At 37.5% G+C, this 19,063-nt stretch overlaps 1 protein-coding gene across 3 annotated transcripts; it reads right to left on the bottom strand.

Annotated features, from left to right (window-relative positions):
* Positions 1-18,926, bottom strand: LOC139747106 (UPF0415 protein C7orf25 homolog). Of its 3 annotated transcripts, none has more exons than XM_071658930.1 (9): positions 18,868-18,926; positions 17,726-17,878; positions 15,769-15,867; positions 14,365-14,454; positions 9,368-9,505; positions 7,219-7,873; positions 5,936-6,075; positions 3,857-3,979; positions 1-1,234 (listed from the first exon to the last, which is right to left on the bottom strand). In XM_071658930.1, the coding sequence occupies exons 1-9, from the start codon at positions 18,868-18,870 to the stop codon at positions 1,157-1,159; spliced, it is 1,479 nt and encodes a 492-aa protein (XP_071515031.1). In that variant the 5' UTR covers positions 18,871-18,926; the 3' UTR covers positions 1-1,156. The 3 variants fall into 3 exon arrangements, with proteins under 3 accessions (XP_071515031.1, XP_071515030.1, XP_071515029.1); XM_071658929.1 differs by having other exon boundaries at positions 17,726-17,910; positions 18,868-18,889; XM_071658928.1 differs by lacking the exon at positions 18,868-18,926 and adding an exon at positions 18,450-18,491.
* Between the last annotated feature and the right edge of the window lie 137 nt (positions 18,927-19,063).

The following is a 19,063-nucleotide window of genomic DNA, read 5'->3' as shown; positions in this document are numbered from 1 at the left end:
TTTGCTTGTAAAGTATATTTGATATTTTGGAAATAATACATAGTGCTATCACAGTCAAGGGGGATATCTGCTCTAAAGAAGCAGATAACATGAGTTTTTGCAAGTATGAGTTCACTAACAGTGGACATTACTCATCATCGCTAATGTACTGAATGACATCATGCATGGCCAGACATAAGAACATTTTCCAGTAAATAAAGCAATTCAAAATTTCACTCTCAATTCTCTAGCTGCATCTTCTCACACAACATATGAAGGGAAAGTCTTAAATAAAAAAGTGAAAAGTACCACAATTTATAGTACTTTAAAAATGAAAAAAATAAGTAACGAATACAAAATTGGTCACAAAACTTGGGGCCTATTGAGTTGTAAATATTGTACAATGTTAGTTTGGGATTACAGAGCCATCCAAAATAACTGCTTGGCCATATCATATATAAAAAGACTGTTAGGAAATCCAATCCACCAAAACAGTATACTATGACAAAACTGTCATCATTATTTACACATACTGAGGTCTTTGATGTTCAGAATAATCATAAATAGCATGGTCAAAAGCAATATCTCAGTAAGAGCAAACAAAAATGGGAAGACTGTTTGAGACAAAAAGGAGTCCTACGAAAACACAACATTACGACCAGCTTAAGCACACTACAATATATCAACTGGTGAATACGTGTGACACACATGAATGTATACGTAACTTTTGGAAGTTAATAAGACTGCTGGCTTCACACCACTAAGTAAAAATGATTACAAGTTAATTTGTCTTTTAAACACACGTAATCACCCAAAGATTATATCTTCTTATGAACCTGTGTCTTAACTACAGGCTTTAATAAACCAAAAGTAAATCCTTCTTTTAACATAACAGTCTTGATTAATAATTTTTAATTATCTAAACATTATAACTTTTTAACACAATCATTCTTTAACTAAATGCTTTGTAAAACCACAGATTATGCCCTCTTTTACTTGTGCTGAACTTAAACAAAATGCTTTAATAAACAACATATAATGCTCTTTTAACACACCCAATCTTTAACTAAAGGTTTTAATAAAACAAAAAATTATATGCTCTTTCAACACACACACACACACATATATATATATATATATATATATAGTACTTAACTGCATATCCTTGATAAACTGATCACAATGGTATGGCAGTGGCCTCCTTTGCTTCTGTGAGAGCTCGAGGTTTATGGTATAACACAGCTAGTTTGACACCCTAAGGGAAAAATATAGCGTAAGTCATCTATATGCATTTCTAATGCGGAGTCAGTCACATTTACAAAGCCCTTCTCAACATCTTAAATACCAAAAACAACTACTAAAATAATGGTCAACCATAAATTCATCTTTGATGCTATCTTTAATATACCTTCCTTCACAACATGCAAGGGACACATTTCTAGAAAAATGCATGTACAGCAAATCCACACAGAGAAGACCTATTCGTATATGGCAAAAAATAAGGATATGTTCCTGAAACCTCACATAGTAACCCTTTTATCACTCCTGCCACAGATTAAATGTACTTACCAATTCTGTAACGATACATTACATATGGAGCTTTTTTCAGGCTCACTTGAACTTAAAGGCATGTTTCTGTTCTGATCTTCCACCCATATCACCAAAAAATTCTTTCCCTATCTAAAGATGTCTCTCTCAAGTCACATTATAGCTTTCAGAAAGTGTGAGTCAGTGCTTTTAATTTTCTTCATGGGAATTCAATGATGCGAGAACATAACCCTGAAAGTGCATTTTTTCAGTAATAAAAACAACTGAATATCAAAAAATACTTGAAGAAATGAAAATGGAGCTTTTTAACTGGATTAAAATTTGTTCCATACACACTCTTTCCACTTTGACTAGTGACTTTGATTCAAGTTATATCTTTCTTCAACACTGGTTAGGGCAACAAACATATCATGACTGCAAGAGATAGCCAATGAGTGGGCTACACCACAAGTGAAAGAGATAATGCGAAATAGGTTGCCTTAAGTCAGCTGACATATATGTAAATGTGTATATGAGTGGATGGGTCGTTTTTCGTCTGTTTCCTGGTGCTACCTAGTGACATGGGAAGAGGCGATCAAGTATAATAAATAGAGGTATAAGTTTGTTGAGTATTCCTGGTAAATTATATGGGAGGGTATTGATTGAGAGGGTGAAGGCATGTACAGAGCATCAGATTGGGGAAGAGCAGTGTGGTTTCAGAAGTGGTAGAGGATGTGTGGATCAGGTGTTTGCTTTGAAGAATGTATGTGAGAAATACTTAGAAAAGCAAATGGATTTGTATGTAGCATTTATGGATCTGGAGAAGGCATATGATAGAGTTGATAGAGATGCTCTGTGGAAGGTATTAAGAATATATGGTGTGGGAGGAAAGTTGTTAGAAGCAGTGAAAAGTTTTTATCGAGGATGTGAGGCATGTGTACGTGTAGGAAGAGAGGAAAGTGATTGGTTCTCAGTGAATGTAGGTTTGCGGCAGGGGTGTGTGATGTCTCCATGGTTGTTTAATTTGTTTATGGATGGGGTTGTTAGGGAGGTAAATGCAAGAGTTTTGGAAAGAGGGGCAAGTATGAAGTCTGTTGGGGATGAGAGAGCTTGGGAAGTGAGTCAGTGTTGTTGTTTGCTGATGATACAGCGCTGGTGGCTGATTCATGTGAGAAACTGCAGAAGCTGGTGACTGAGTTTGGTAAAGTGTGTGGAAGAAGAAAGTTAAGAGTAAATGTGAATAAGAGCAAGGTTATTAGGTACAGTAGGGTTGAGGGTCAAGTCAATTGGGAGGTGAGTTTGAATGGAGAAAAACTGGAGGAAGTGAAGTGTTTTAGATATCTGGGAGTGGATCTGGCAGCGGATGGAACCATGGAAGCGGAAGTGGATCATAGGGTGGGGGAGGGGGCGAAAATTCTGGGGGCCTTGAAGAATGTGTGGAAGTCGAGAACATTATCTTGGAAAGCAAAAATGGGTATGTATGAAGGAATAGTGGTTCCAACAATGTTGTATGGTTGCGAGGCGTGGGCTATGGATAGAGTTGTGCGCAGGAGGATGGATGTGCTGGAAATGAGATGTTTGAGGACAATGTGTGGTGTGAGGTGGTTTGATCGAGTGAGTAACGTAAGGGTAAGAGAGATGTGTGGAAATAAAAAGAGCGTGGTTGAGAAATAAATAAGGCAGTTGACAGTTGAAGATGATTTTGGGGCTACAGGACCATATTCTAGCAAATGAAGAAAGGGTAGCAAGAAGAACAAAATGTCCAAAGTTACTTACAGCTGTCATCTTAACAAATGCATGTCTTGAGATAACACAGATGAAGGTAAGACATGAGATAACCACAGCAAATTATGTCTGGTGTGGAGACATGTACCCTTAAGGCAATGAAACTAATCAAAAATAGGGAATTAAGTGGGGTGTTCATCAGAAGTGATAAACCAAGACGAGCATAGGAGAATTAAAATATATAGTCAGACAAAAACTGGAGGCATCAGAATAGGTTAGAAATCAAAAGAGTCCCACCATCACCTCAGGGAGGCATGAGTCTCAGATTGAAAATCATGTTAATGAATGTGAATGGACAGGTAGTTAACAAAAGTGCTAACATTCAAGAATGAAATTGGTGAAAACAATCAAGATGTTGAGTAAGTGGGAGTACATGGTAAGGACATATAACAGTCAATGTATAGGAAATGACTATAGCAATGGAATATGGAAATCTGTTGTACATCCCTTTCAGTAATTGGAATAAACAATGTTTCTACAAACTTTCTCCACGAGCAAATTGATAATGTATATAAGCATTTCTATTATATGACCCTTAGTCCTATATTACAAGAATATGGCTCACCTGATGCTCAGCAGATCTAACAAAACCTCCATTAGAAGTGACAGTGATGGCTCTGTGGGCATGGCCAGTGCCAAAGATGATCCTGGTAAGTTCACGCACCTTAACTCCAAGTTTTATCTTTTTCTGAATGAACAAGTAAAAAAGAAGTGAAAAATTTGAAGACATCATATTTAAAGAAATTAATGTAATCAATTCCTTTTAATTCACTTAATTTTTCTCATAAACAAACTGTGCACAGCAACACAAAATTTACAGCAAATGGGCATTTCTCAAGAACAGTCATTAATTCACTACATCAAAATCATGCATTTGTTTTGCATCTAAAAACAAGATGGCAAACATACATGAAAGAAATGAAATAAAGAGGGCCTGTGAAGAGAGTCAGTTGTTATTCGCCACTGATACAGCACTGGTGGCTGATCTGAGTAAGAAACAGCAGAAGTGGGTGACTGAGTTTGGAAAAGTAAGTGAAAGAAAGTTGAGAGTAAATATGAATAAGAGCAAGGTAATAATATTAGGTTCAGCAGGGTTGAGAGACAAGCTAGAGGGGATGTGAGTGTGAATGGATAAAAATGGGAGGAAGTGAAGTGTTTTAGATACCTGGGAGTGGACTTAGCAATGAATGAAACCATGGAAGTAGAAGTGAGGCATAGGGTGGGGGAGGAGGCAAAGGTTCTGGGAGCGATGAAGAATGCGTGGAAAGAGAGAACGTTATCTCAGAGAGCAAAAATGGGTATGTTTGAAGGAATAGTAGTTCCAATAATATCATATACTTGCGAGGGAAGAGCTATAGATAGGGTTGTACAGAAGAGGGTGGATGTGTTGGAAGTGAAATGTTTGAGGACAATATGTGTTGTGAAGTGGTTTGATCGAGTAAGTAATGAAAGGGTAAGAGATGTGTGTGGTTGATAGAGCAGATGAGGGTGTGTTGAAATGGTTTGGAAATATGGAGAGAATGAGTGAGGAAAGATTGACGAAGAAAATATATGTGTCAGAGATGGAGGGCACAAGGAGAAGCAGGAAACCAAATTGGAGGTGGAAGAACAGAGTGAAAAAGATCTTGAGCAACAGAGGCCTGAACATGCAGGAGGGTGAGAGGCGCGCAAGGAATAGAGTGAATTGGAACAATGTGGCATATCGGGGTCAAAGTGCTGTCAATGGACTGAACCAGGGCAAGTGAAATGTCTGAGGTAATCCATGGAAATGTCTGTGGGGCCTGAATGTGGATAGGGAGTTGTGGTTTCGGTGCACTGCACATGACAGCTAGAGTCTGAGTGTGAAGGAATGTGGCCTTTTTTGTCTGTTTTCCTGGCACTATCTTGCTGACACAGGGGGTGGCAATGCTGCTTCCTGTGGGGTGGGGTGGTGCCAGGAATGGATGAAGGCAAGTGAGTATGAAAATGTACATGTATGTGTATGGGGATGTGTGTATACATGTGTGTATATGACTGGATGGGTCTTTCTTCATCTGTTTCCTAGTGCAACCTGGCTGATGCAGGAAAAGACGATCAAGTGTGATATTAACAATAATGTACGTGTATGCATACATGTGTATGAGTGGATGGGTCTTTCTTCGTCTGTTTCCTTGCGCTATGTGACTGACTGGGGAAACAGCGACCAAGTATAATATAATAAATAAACAAACAATAATTTTTTTTTTTTTTTTTTTTTGCTTTGTCGCTGTCTCCTGCGTTTGCGAGGTAGCGCAAGGAAACAGACGAAAGAAATGGCCCAACCCACCCCCATACAAACAATAATAATAATACTACTACTAATAATAATAATAGTGATAATAATAATAATAATAATAATGAGTAAGGAAAGATTGACAAAGAGGATATATGTGTCAGAGGTGGAAGGAACGAGAAGTGGGAGACCAAATTGGAGGTGGAAGGAAGGAGTGAAAAAGATTTTAAGTGATCGGGGCCTGAACATGCAGGAGGTTGAAAGGCTTGCAAGGATCAGAGTGAATTAGAACGATGTGGTATACCGGGGTCAATGTGCTGTCAATGGATTGAACTGGGGCATGTGAAGCATCTGGGGTAAACCATGGAAAGTTTAATATCCGAGTACTTTTACCTTAAAAAAGTCTTCTCCCGGAACAACTGTCAGTCTGGACACCAATTTCTCAGCCCGAACCTTTTCACCCTTACCACCAATAGTATGAACAATTTCTAGAAAATGGGTAACAGCCTCTTGACATGCCAGTAGCTCTCGTCCTGGAAAACATATGAATTTCATATCAATCTTACATCCTCAGGCAAATACAATGTGAATGCACATCAATACATCTAGAGATGACAAACAGCATCATAAATGATGATGAGGATGGCATGCAGAATGCTTTTCAAACATTTGAGTTAACATGCTTTATCCTACAGAAAATGATAGAAATACAGCATGGGCTTATACAATGAACATCAATAATCAATGAAAAAAGAATGATTACTGGATTACCTTCCTTGTTAATAACTAGTTTTCCCATGGTAGTACTTCCAAGGGAAAATCAACATAAAACCTATTTAAATTATATACAGTACTGCTCACAAAATATCCCAAGATAAGGTTGTGAACCCTTTCAATGCATAATTACCATAATTTTAAGGTTGCTTCAATTATTCATAAAAAATGAAAGTATCTAAATGTCCCTTTTTATTACTTGTCAAACAACAATGACAGAAGCTGTAATTTCCATTCTGTCATTAATGTTCCTTTAAAACTTAATTAGTGAAAAATGCTTCTCTTAAAACAAGAAAAATATAATGTCAATTATCCAACAAAAAATGAAAGTAAAAACTTCCTTAACAACTATTTTTTTCAACAGAGAAAGGAACTGTATTTTCTATACCTGGCCTTAAAATTTCTTAATACCATGTCAGTGGTAAATAACACTAACAGAAAAATTAAGAAAATAATGCCAAAATGTTCTCCAATTAATGGTATAAATATGAGCAAAAGCAAAGTCAATAAGAGGACCAAATCAACAACTCTGTTACCTTGGCCCAAATTCATGACCATACAGATTTCTCAAAAAATGCACAAGTAAGGTGTTCAAGACCTTGTCAAATGACTGGGATAAACCAAGAACAGATCATCTATGAAGTATTTTACCTCTATCACAAAAAAGATAAAATGGGTGGTAACTAAATTGTTTGAAGAAGCTCCTGTAAGAAACAAGGAGCGCTGAATGTGAGAAATGATATGTACGACTGAGTGATAATACAATGACTTGGCAACCCATATTCAATCGATAAACTTCTAGCAAATTAACCTGGAAAAAGCTATATGCATATAACCAACAGTTTCCCCAGGTAATCCAAATTATTATGATCAATACTATTATAAAATTCAGCATTCTTTACCTTTAAAGTAACCATCAAGAGTTTCCTTGACAGGATTATATCTTTCACATTTTGCTTGTTCTGTAAGAAATTTGTCCTTAAATTCATAATTTGCTCCACCATTAGCTGTAGCTGTCACATAAGCTATCAAGGCAGTAACATCAAGGTTGAGCTTCTTTATAGTCCCCGCCTTCTTATCCGAGTCAATTGTGCTCTTTCCATCTTGCACTGGGGTCAATATAATTTCATATTCTTTGATAACTTGACAGTCATCTGTACTTTTTGTGTTATCATCAGTTTCTTCATTGGAACTGCTGCTATCTGCCGTTAGCTTCAAATCTTTCATTTCTGGAGAGATGCAGTCATACTCGTCATCTGTTTTCATGCTTTTGTGCTTACACACATTTACTGTAGGAGCGCTTTTCGGTTCAATTTTAGTGTTGTCTTCTACATTCAGTTTGATTTCCCCTTCATTTTCATAACCACACTCTTCTTCATCACTTGAGTATTGGTTGTCAGAATCAGAATCCTCACTCTCTGTTTCGGTGTCTCTATTAAAATAATCAGGCAGCCCCAGTTCATGGTCTGGTATTCTTTTTCCCATTATTTCTATGCCTTTTTCTTCAAGACTCACAGCCAGACTTTCACTCACGCCACTCTTGAACCAAAACACCACCTGAAATGAATAAATCTAATGAAATGAAAATTCACCAACACCTGCTCAGGGTATTATTACTGTAAATACTACATGAAATGGCAATTGGTACTTTGTGAGCATTGTCTTTCACGAAGCATGGTCACTCCACATGCATATGCCGTGTATTTCATGCCTATTCTGACTGACAGCCATTTCAAAACTTTCCTTCCATCATACTTTTGGTTTCCTTTTTCTGTTAAGATATTCCTACATACATATAGAAAACAAACATTGGTTGGTGGGGAGAGAAAAAATGAGATAATAAAATACACAAATTCTGATATACTGTAAGTAGATACAATAACTGAACAATAAATCCAAGAATTTAAAAATCCATTAATCAATAATGCCTCTATCAATTTACCAAACAACTATCTGTTACTTCTAACTCAAATCCCACTAAAACTGGGTAGATCGGCCCCTCAGTTCACTTGCTCATTTCCTTAAACAAGGCCTTGTGTGATCATGTCAACACAGGCTTTAACACAATTATAAAAAATTCCCAATTTTACCTGCTGACTCCCAGACAAAATGTTTACATTCTCTGTCCTCACTATCAAATGGCCTAGACAATCCAACGTATGCAAGTTACTTTTACTTACATTTCATAAGCATTTTACGACCACAAGATTAGGAGCATAAAAATGAACAAAACTGTTTTTTCTTCAGAATTAAGGGATAAGCATTTTCAGTCTGTGTAAAAACCCATGTTTACTGGACTGTCCAATCCTGTATACCAGTGATTTTGGCACAGTGATGGCCATCACAGGTGTGGCAAGTCCCAAGAAAATCTGGTCACCCACCATAGTATCTGGTGTAATAATGAGAAATAAAGTTTTCTGTTTCTTATCTCATATGATAAGGGGATTCATTGTAAAGTATCACTGGAGAAGGTCACATGAAGAAAAAAGAACTAAGAAAGTTAAGATATCAAACCTTAATACATCATGTTATCATGACTTCCCTGTCACCATGAAGTGGCAGTTTTAACAAGGAGACACTATGAAAACTAATTCAAATGACTTAACTAACACGGTTAGTCTAATCAGCTAAAATATCAATGTTTATTTTTACATATCTGTGATTATAAGGTCTTATCAATTTACCTACAAAATAATTTGATACCAGGAAGTTAAAAGTAGGGGATAGGAAGTAACTTTTGGGGGTTATATCTAAACATCACAAAATGCTGTAGGGGTAAGGACTCTTAAAAAATTTCCTAACAGTATTCCAGTTTATGCCCATTCCCTCTGGCTTTACATGCACCAGATTTAACTTAGCTCACTAAAAGACAGGAGTTTTCTTCAAGTTCTGTAGCGGTTTTCTTCAAGTTTTGTAATTGGGTTTTCTCTGTCTATATGTGAATTACAAATATAAAAAAATTCTGAAACCCCTCTAACTAGATTTCACAAAGATTATTATTTTCTCTTGAAATATAATCACTGCAATACAATTCACTTTTTACATGCTTGCCTTTGGAGTTGAATAAAAAACTGGATGTTGTTCTGCACATATCAGGAATTCATCAGCAACTTCATCCAGTGGTTTAGCGCCATTTCTGCCACCAGAAATAAACAGCATATGGAGTGCTTTTGGGTTCCTCAAAATCACCTGTAAGGAGGAATCAGAATTTTTGTTTAACTGACAATGCAACAACAATGCCACACAACAAAAATACCAAAATGTAATCTTCGTGTAATAGTATACAGGTTAAGTATCCCTTATCCGAAATGCCGGGACCAAAGGTGTTTCGCATTTCGATTTTTTCGGATTTTGGAATATTTGCTTATATATATATATATATATATATATATATATATATATATATATATATATATATATATATATATCCCTGGGGATAGGGGAGAAAGACTACTTCCAACGTATTCCCTGCGTGTCGTACAAAGCGACTAAAAGGGAAGGGAGCGGTGGGCTGAAATCCTCCCCTCTCGTTTTTTTTTTTTTCTAATTTTCCATAAGAAGGAACAGAGAAGGGGGCCAGGTGAGGATATTCCCTCAAAGGCCCAGTCCTCTGTTCTTAACGCTACCTCGCTAACGCGGGAAATGGCGAATAGTACGAAAGATATATATATATATATATATATATATATATATATATATATATATATATATATATATATATATATAATGAAATGTGTGGAAAATGGGATGGCATGGAAATAAGCGGGTTAGAGCTGGGATATACCTCAACGTTTCGACTGTTCGACGGTCTGTTATTAGGAAGTGATGGTCACCCGGTCGGACGCCATGGCGTGTCGGTCCCTGGAACGCTTGTCCTGCTACCTCCCCCTGTTCACAGTGATCTCCGCTGTTCATAATCCCTTCCTTTAGGTAAGCTTTCACACTATCACTAAACGGTTTGTCACTTGACTGTGGTTGCCTTGGCGTCGACCGTTTAGTGATGGTGTGAAAGCTTACCTAGAGGAAGGGATTAAGAACAACGCTCACACAAGGTCTGGGTTCATTTGCTGGTCACGTAAGGCAGCGGAGATCGCTGAGAACGAGTGAAGGCAGCATGACAGGCGATCTAATCAGAGACCAACACGCCACGGTATGGTCCCGCCTGAAGAAGACGGTTGAACGGGCGAAACGTTGAGGTATGTCTCATCTCTTAACTCGTTTGTGTCCATACCATTCTGCTTTCCACATGTCATGATGGATAATAGATAAGATATATTGAAGATGGGACCCGTCTAAAAACAAAATCCATTTATACTTCATGCGCTACTAACGCGGGAGACAGCGACAAAGTATAATAAAATAAACATTTCATGCACAACTTATACACATAGCCTGAAGGTAATTCATACAATATTTCTGATAATTTTGTGCAAAAAAAAAAAACTAACACTGAACCATTAGATAGGTTTCACAACCTCAGCCGCCCGTTTGGATAATCTGGTTGTTTGGCGTCACCTTCACTCCTGACTCTGAATTCATATGCTAACGATAAGCAGTCACTTTCTACACTTATTTACAAAGAGCGGAGAATGAGAGAGAGAGAGAGAGAAAAAAGCCAGTAATGCACGTAGGTCTGGCGGTGACGATGGTTTGTAACAAACGCGCCAACAGAGCGCCAGATCCCAGCATGGGCAAATGAGCTTATGTGTGGAATTTTCTAAGTGTAACGTCATGTCGCTGCACAAAAACTTTCGGATTTTGGAGCATTTCATACTTTTGGATTAGGGGATGTTTAACCTGTATAGTCCGACAAATGAGTCAGAACACCAGAGTATCTTAGGAAGTACCCACTGTTTCCTCCAAAACTATTTTAAATGAACAGACTTATTGGTGCTCCATCCATGATTAAGAAACACCAGGAACTCACAGCTGATTACAAGAAAAAATTGTTCACAAGCAGATGAGGTATAATTATAGACAAAGAAGTGAGGATATGTCATTGTGTATATATATAGACAAAGAAGTGAGGATATGTCAATGTGACTACAGTTCTGGAAATGTGATTAAGTTAAGAGACTGCTACAAAGTAAATTTAAAGCTGCAAGCCAAAAAGAAGCAACATAAGAATGCTGCCAAAGGCAAATGATCATTAAGACTGGATACCAGAAACATGAATGCAGAGCGCCAACCTTACAAAAAAGAAAAAAAAAAAAAAGGAAAAAGTTAAAAAAAGGAATTTTGCAAAACGAACCTTATAACCACATGCAATACATGCTGCACTTTTAATACAGGAAATTGTGGTCTAGTGCTTAAGCCGTTATCTCCATTCGTTTATCTACATATGTAGATAGTCTATAACTGTTTACTTTAAAACCAACATAGTATCTAGTTTGTCAGTAGGATTTCATTTTCGCTCGTTCAACACTCAACACAGATTCTAATGTTTGTTTGTCCACACATATTGTCCTGGCAAGAGCTTCTTGTTATATCATCGAAAGGAACGAAAAATTTCTTAGGCACTTCTATTATTGTTATTATTATTATCATAATACTTAATCGCTGCTTCCCGCGTCAGCGAGGTAGCGCCAGGAAAGACAAACAATGGCCCATCCTCTCATACACGCACACACACACACACACACATATATATATATATATATATATATATATATATATATATATATATATATATATATATATATACTCTCACCACTTTCTTCTCCCCAACATTCTCTCTTCTTTCCTGGAAACCTCTACAAATCTTTACCTTCTCCTCCACAAGATAGTGATCATACATCGCTCCAGCTGCCCCTCTCAGCACATTAACGTCCAAAAGTCTCTCTTTCACACGCCTATCAATTAACACATAATCCAATAACGCCCTTTGACCATCTCTCCTACTCATATATGTATACTTAAACCAGGTATTCCCAATCACCAGTCCTTTTTCAGCACATAAATCCACAAGCTCTTCATCATTTCCATTTACAACATTGAACACCCCACGTACACCAGTTGTACCTTCAACTGCCACATTACTCATCTTTGCATTCAAATAACCCATCTCTAAAACCTGGTCTCGTGCATCAAAGCTGCTAACACATTCACTCAGCGGCTCCCAAAACACTTGCCTCTCATGATCTTTCTTCTCGTGACCAGGTGCATAGGCACCAATAATCACCTATCTCTCCATCCACTTTCAGTTTTACCGAAATCGATCTAGAATTTACTTTCTTGCACTCTATCACATACTCTCACAGCTCTTGTTTCTGAGTAGTGCTACTTCCTTAGCTGTTTTCCTCTCACCTATCCCTCACGTTACTCCCCACGACTTTCCCAAACCTCTCTTTCCCTTTACCCTTGAAGTTCGTTTCACTCAGAGCCAAAACATCCAGGTTTCTTGCCTCAAACATACTACCTATCTCTCTTTTCTTCTCATCTTGGTTACATCCACACACATTCAGACATCCCAGTCTGAGCCTTCGAGGAGGAGGATCACTCCTCGCTTGACTCCTTGTTTCCCCTCTTAGAAATTCAAATACAAGGGGGTTCCCCCACCCCGGCTACCGTTCCCTTTAGTCGTCTCCTATGATATGCGGGGAATACGTTTTTTTTTTTTTTTTTTTTTCGCTGTCTCCCGCGTTTGCGAGGTAGCGCAAGGAAACAGACGAAAGAAATGGCCCAACCCCCCCCATACACGTATATACATACGTCCACACACGCAAATATACATACCTACACAGCTTTCCATGGTTTACCCCAGACGCTTCACATGCCTTGATTCAATCCACTGACAGCACGTCAACCCCGGTATACCACATCGCTCCAATCCACTCTATTCCTTGCCCTCCTTTCACCCTCCTGCATGTTCAGGCCCCGATCACACAAAATCTTTTTCACTCCATCTTTCCACCTCCAATTTGGTCTCCCTCTTCTCCTTGCTCCCTCCACCTCCGACACATATATCCTCTTGGTCAATCTTTCCTCACTCATCCTCTCCATGTGCCCAAACCACTTCAAAACACCCTCTTCTGCTCTCTCAACCACGCTCTTTTTATTTCCACACATCTCTCTTACCCTTACGTTACTCACTCGATCAAACCACCTCACACCACACATTTTCCTCAAACATCTCATTTCCAGCACATCCATCCTCCTGCGCACAACTCTATCCATAGCCCACGCCTCGCAACCATACAACATTGTTGGAACCACTATTCCTTCAAACATACCCATTTTTGCTTTCCGAGATAATGTTCTCGACTTCCACACATTCTTCAAGGCCCCCAGAATTTTCGCTCCCTCCCCCACCCTATGATCCACTTCCGCTTCCATGGTTCCATCCGCTGCCAGATCCACTCCCAGATATCTAAAACACTTCACTTCCTCCAGTTTTTCTCCATTCAAACTCACCTCCCAATTGACTTGACCCTCAACCCTACTGTACCTAATAACCTTGCTCTTATTCACATTTACTCTTACGTGGGAGGTATTATTTCTCTCTTAGCCCCACTTCTGTTCATGATAATATTGCGCGACTTTTTGAAGCCTCAGGAGGGCCTAGTCTAGGATCAAGAGTAGCCTGGTTAAACAAAGTTAAAGATGGAAGCTTTATGAAGGTCGAGCACGATCGTCGGAAAGTCCCCGTTGTATTGTTCTTGAATACGGTCCATGATCGAACGGCAAAAAGACCGACCGTGCAACAATTTATGCGGTCATTTCTGCGAAATGGTTGGGAATTGGCTGATGTCCGAATGTTATTCTGTTCATCTGTTCTTGTGTGCGCGATGAGAACGTATATTATTTACTGAGCAGTGCACCCGTCAACTTCCCATACATTACGTGTACATTACATGAACATATGCCGAGAATCTAAAAAAAATAAACGTACTTTACCAAGAAAAATAGTACTACTGTATTTATCTTAATACTACTGGATGTCAAAGCAAGTACAGGTGATGTACAACTGTTGTGGACAAAAGAAGTACACATCTTAAAAAATTTGAACCAAAGGTATCTAAAACAGATTAAATCGTTCTAATACTTACCTTGATCCAATGTTTTCCACTGTCTGCCACCACATCAACAACAATCTTTTCAAAGCCATCAATAGAAAATGATTGTAGTACTCCACAAACCTACAGGGTAAAAAGTCAACCATCATATATCTCAATATACATTAAGGAATTTGATATTCATCACATGGGTGGCTTAACAGAAATACTACACACAAAGTAAATGAAAGCACTTTAGATTTCTTAAACTCAAATTGTGCTGGTTATGTCTTTGTCTGCACTTCATTTTTTTCTTCCATCAGTCTTGAGGGTATGTATAATAGCATTTGGTGAAATTATTCATCACTCAGACTGTTAATAAACAGGAGTTGTCGATTTGCCTACTACCCAAAGTCACCACATAGAATCCACTATATTGTATCAGATGTTCACAATTATGTAATCTGTTTTTCTTGAATCAATCTGTAATGAAGTACTTTACCATGGGGCTATCATTCATTAAACATCACTGGAACAAAGTTTCGGCTATTTTTCAGGATGTCCACTTCATTTTTGTAGGAGCAAACTTCTAGAAGACCAAGTGAACTTCTAAGCATATTCCCTTATAATCTATATAGCATTATCTTTCCCATCCTTCTTACTTTCTTTGAAGAACCTCATCTGGGTTTTTTCTGTTTGTTCTTTGGGAAAGTAATACTGGAGGGGGAAGATTCCCAATCCCTCACTCAAGCCCCTTTCAGTTGCCTACTATGACATGGAGGAGACAGGGAGATAGGTGGGTAGCATTCTTTCTCTCCTATCCCTGGGGATACTACTGTGAATATTCATCATCAGTAGTCTAAATGAATTTCTTCTAACAAATTTCTTTCCTATTATGTACAATCATTACTAGCAGTCTTTTCAAGTTACATAAAGCATAATGTGAAGTCTGCAACATACATTTGCACACAAGTATACCATGAAAGGCTATTATTGGTAGCACTGCACATAACACAGACATCACTACTGCAATTTTCACATAGCTATTTCAAACACAGTGCTTGAAAATACCTAACATATAATCACTACAATTTCTAACAATAAAAATAATGCCTAAACAATCTCAAGAGGCTACTGACATGTTGCTAAAAGCCAAATGTGTGTATCATGATATTAAGGTTATTATCATATTGGAATCATAAATACTGATCAATTAAAGGCAGTAAAACTGCAGAATCTCAATGGAGATTATGTCAATGCAAAACAAATTAATCTTTGTCTTGTGGTGACTGGAATCTGCCAAATACTAAATGATAAATGTTTTTAAGTGTGGTTAGCAAGGAAAATTACTGACAGCCCTATGAACACCTAAGTCTTCACTTTCTTAGCTCATGCACATCTAATGAAAAAAATATCCTTTGACAACATGTGGCAAAGTAAGATTCTGTTTTCACTTACATCTGGAGTACATAAAGCTACTGATGAAAGTGCTCCCAGTTGTCCCAAATTGGAACACAACACATGGTCTTCTTTCAGTTCACTGCCCTTCTTCAGGCCCTGAAATTTAAATGGAACTATTCTAATTTCCAAGCATAGAATTCTAGGCTACATCTTTTCCACTGCAATACTATGGAAATTCCAACAAATGTACCAGGCTGAAAAGTATGAGCTAAAGACAACTAATCAGGATTAGGCAAGCCTGTGTCTGTGACACAGTTTTTACAATGCTGTGTGTGCATCCACCCAAGTAAACCACTGAAACTGGCAGTGCTGTGTGTGCATCCACCCAAGTAAACCACTTAAACTGGCAGCTGTATTTATTTTAGAAGGCATAACAGAATCCGATGCGTAATGAAGGTTTCAGCCAAGAATTAAGATGAAGTGGAAATGAAATACAGCCTCATCTACCCAATACATCATTGTACTAAGATTAGAATGCCAATTCTCTTAAGTTCATTTATTTCTTGTATTTGGTAAAATGGGAGAGAAATAATACTTTCACCAAATAGTGGTCAGGCAGAGAAAATGGAATACAGAATAAGCGTATCATACCAAATGCAAGTCAGTTCATCAAAGAAATTCTTCATTCTTCTCCATTAAAAAAAAAGTGGCAATGATCAAACAACACTCAAATTATCAGCATGACTAAATTGACATTTCATAGTGAAGGAAAAAATTCTTCATCTTTAGTCCAGGAAGAGTAAAAAAGAATGAGCAACATAAGTAGTTCACAGAGAAATCTATAATGGCAATTAAATGCATGGCATTAGCCCCCAAAGGATCATATCCAGACTTGTGTGGGTTAATGATGTACTCATATGGGTTGCCTCATCCTGCCCTTATATAAATTTGAAGGAACGGTCTATCCATATACAGAAATGCCTTATGTTACAAGCAACTATAATCAGCATTTGAGAAACTGTTTCATTTACCCATATAACTGAATGAGGAGATAAAAAATCTGACCTTGTATGGATCCAATCTTTACTAGTATGGGTTACCTTTTACTGTAGTCATTCAAACTGGAAGGTGTGCTTTATCAGAATGATGAGTTGCCATGTGTCACAAGCAACAATTAGCATCAGGAAAGAATCCTTATGTCTCCCTTACCCATATAACATGATAGGGGAGGCTATGGCCCTGGGTTATGCCAAAAACCAATTAGTGGCAAATTAGTAATGATTTCTGTGGGCTAATTATGGTGATAATGACTTTGTTGATGTTGAAGTTTGTTCTTGGAAAAGTTTTGTGCATATTAGTAATCTGGTGGCATAAACAAAATGATGTACGAGTCAGTAAAAGTCACCAAACACACGATGTGTCAGTAAAAGTCACCATACACACGATAATCAGATCTTGAACAGTGTACCTTATTCAAATGTCTGTAAGACAACAAATAAGGATAATCAGCCAGATTCACTATTTCTTTTAATCTTTCTTAATATCCCCTATAAACTGACTGGTGTAATACATATTTTTGAATTGGTAAAATCCAGTCTTAGTGACACCCTTAAATCCTTTGTGGGCTTATATTCATAAGAATCTCTAAATTTCTTCTCTGATAATCTACCTTAAGAAAATAGATATGGCCTTTTAGACGATAATGATACCCTTAATGGTTCTGAAGTTATGTTACTCTGAGCTCGACCATGCTTAACCTAAGACACCAGAACTTAATGTTAGATCAGGTTATTTCAATAACTTTTACTTGCATAACCCCACATTTTCCCTTAACTTTTAAGCCCTTGACCCTCCTTATTTGAGTATTTTTCTCTTAGACAGAAACTAGACAATAAAAATAACAAATATTTTCAGAAACTGAGTATCTCTAATAATGCTGAGTTGCAAATCTTTACAATGACTGATGATAGCCAAACAACACATTCTATGGCCTTCTGAATGTTGCAGTACTCACCTTATTCAGAACTTTTATTTCTGCCTCTATACGTTTCCTTAGTTTACTCGCACCACTGACACATTCCTTTTCCAAAGAAGAGACATCTTTCAGCAGCACATTGGCCTCGCTGATTCTGCTCAAAGCCAGTTCTGCTGCTCTCTCTCCTTCTTGCTGTTCAGTATAAAACATTTTGATGTTTGTTTCTGATGTTATCAGGAGGGACAAATACCATATTTACTAAACAAGTACAAGTATAGCAAATTTTCTTTTTACTCTTCTATGGATTTTTTTCAACATATCGAAATTATGAGATTTTATCAATGAATACAGAAAACATAGTAAGAGGCAATTTACTTTACACTTATACAATACACTGCTTTTTACCAAACATGCACATAGATGCCTATAGGATAGGCAGTGTTCTAACATATTAGCTAACTAACAATGGGAAATGTCTTCAAATGAATATAACAAGTGAGATTTTGGCAGCAAAATTCTTTGTTGTGTCTTAACAGTACCAATCAATTTTTACACTAAGAACTCTTGGTTTACTGATTATAGCTCATCAAAATCCCCTAATTCAAAGCCCTACCCACTTTGAGCAGCCTTAAAACTGTGAGAGTAGAAGACGCAACAGATGTAAACCCAAAATTTACAAAAACTCTAAAGATGGCAGAGAATCCACTTGTACCACTACTGTTTAAATCCATGTGCTACATCACCTGCATCCTCTATCTATTACCTTTAATCTGGCTTTCACCAAGGGCATTTGCAATTTTTCTCTACGTTTTTCCTCTTCAACGCCCAGTCCTCTTTCTGAGGCCTGAGTCTCATGTCACTGATCCTTCACATCTCTCCTGACTTCAGTGTACAGCTTGTCACAGAGTTATTCACATTATGTTTCTTCTAATTAATGAAGAGGCACTAAATAATCTATAACAGCGGTTTGTCATCCACTCACAAGATACTGAACAACACAACAGTACAGGCCAAAGGCACATTCTATCTCCAATCTAATTATCATTTCTCTCATGTTATTCCAGCCTAAGCCTATCAGAAACATTAATGAAGCTTTCAGTTCCTTAGTGACTATAAATCTACCCACAAAGTATGCATCAAACTACAATATTTTACATTAATAAGGCATAAGTGATACATACCATCGTGCTATCTGGACATCAGCTCAGCCATTCTGAATTCAGTTAATTACATTCAAATTATGCGTAAAGATTTCATATGGTCAATGATTTATTTGATTCAAATATTTTTTCTAATGTACTTTAAGGAAAGATAACTATAAAAAGATATTAGTAAAATAAAGAAGGTCATGAGAAGTATCACTTACATAACTTGGAG

This window comes from Panulirus ornatus, chromosome 67, assembly GCF_036320965.1.
Source record: "Panulirus ornatus isolate Po-2019 chromosome 67, ASM3632096v1, whole genome shotgun sequence".
Classification (NCBI taxonomy): domain Eukaryota; kingdom Metazoa; phylum Arthropoda; class Malacostraca; order Decapoda; family Palinuridae; genus Panulirus; species Panulirus ornatus.
This window is presented reverse-complemented; position numbering and strand designations above follow the sequence as displayed.

Excerpts from the sequence above, each read along its gene's own strand:
- LOC139747106 (XM_071658928.1), bottom strand. The coding sequence starts at position 18,476 with ATGCCCTTGGTGAAAGCCAGATTAAAG. Across the intron at positions 17,879-18,449 it reads TGGTGAAAGCCAGATTAAAG|CAAGAAGGAGAGAGAGCAGC; the intron begins GTAATAGATAGA and ends TATACTGAACAG. Across the intron at positions 3,980-5,935 it reads CGGGAGAAGACTTTTTTAAG|AAAAAGATAAAACTTGGAGT; the intron begins GTAAAAGTACTC and ends TTGTTCATTCAG.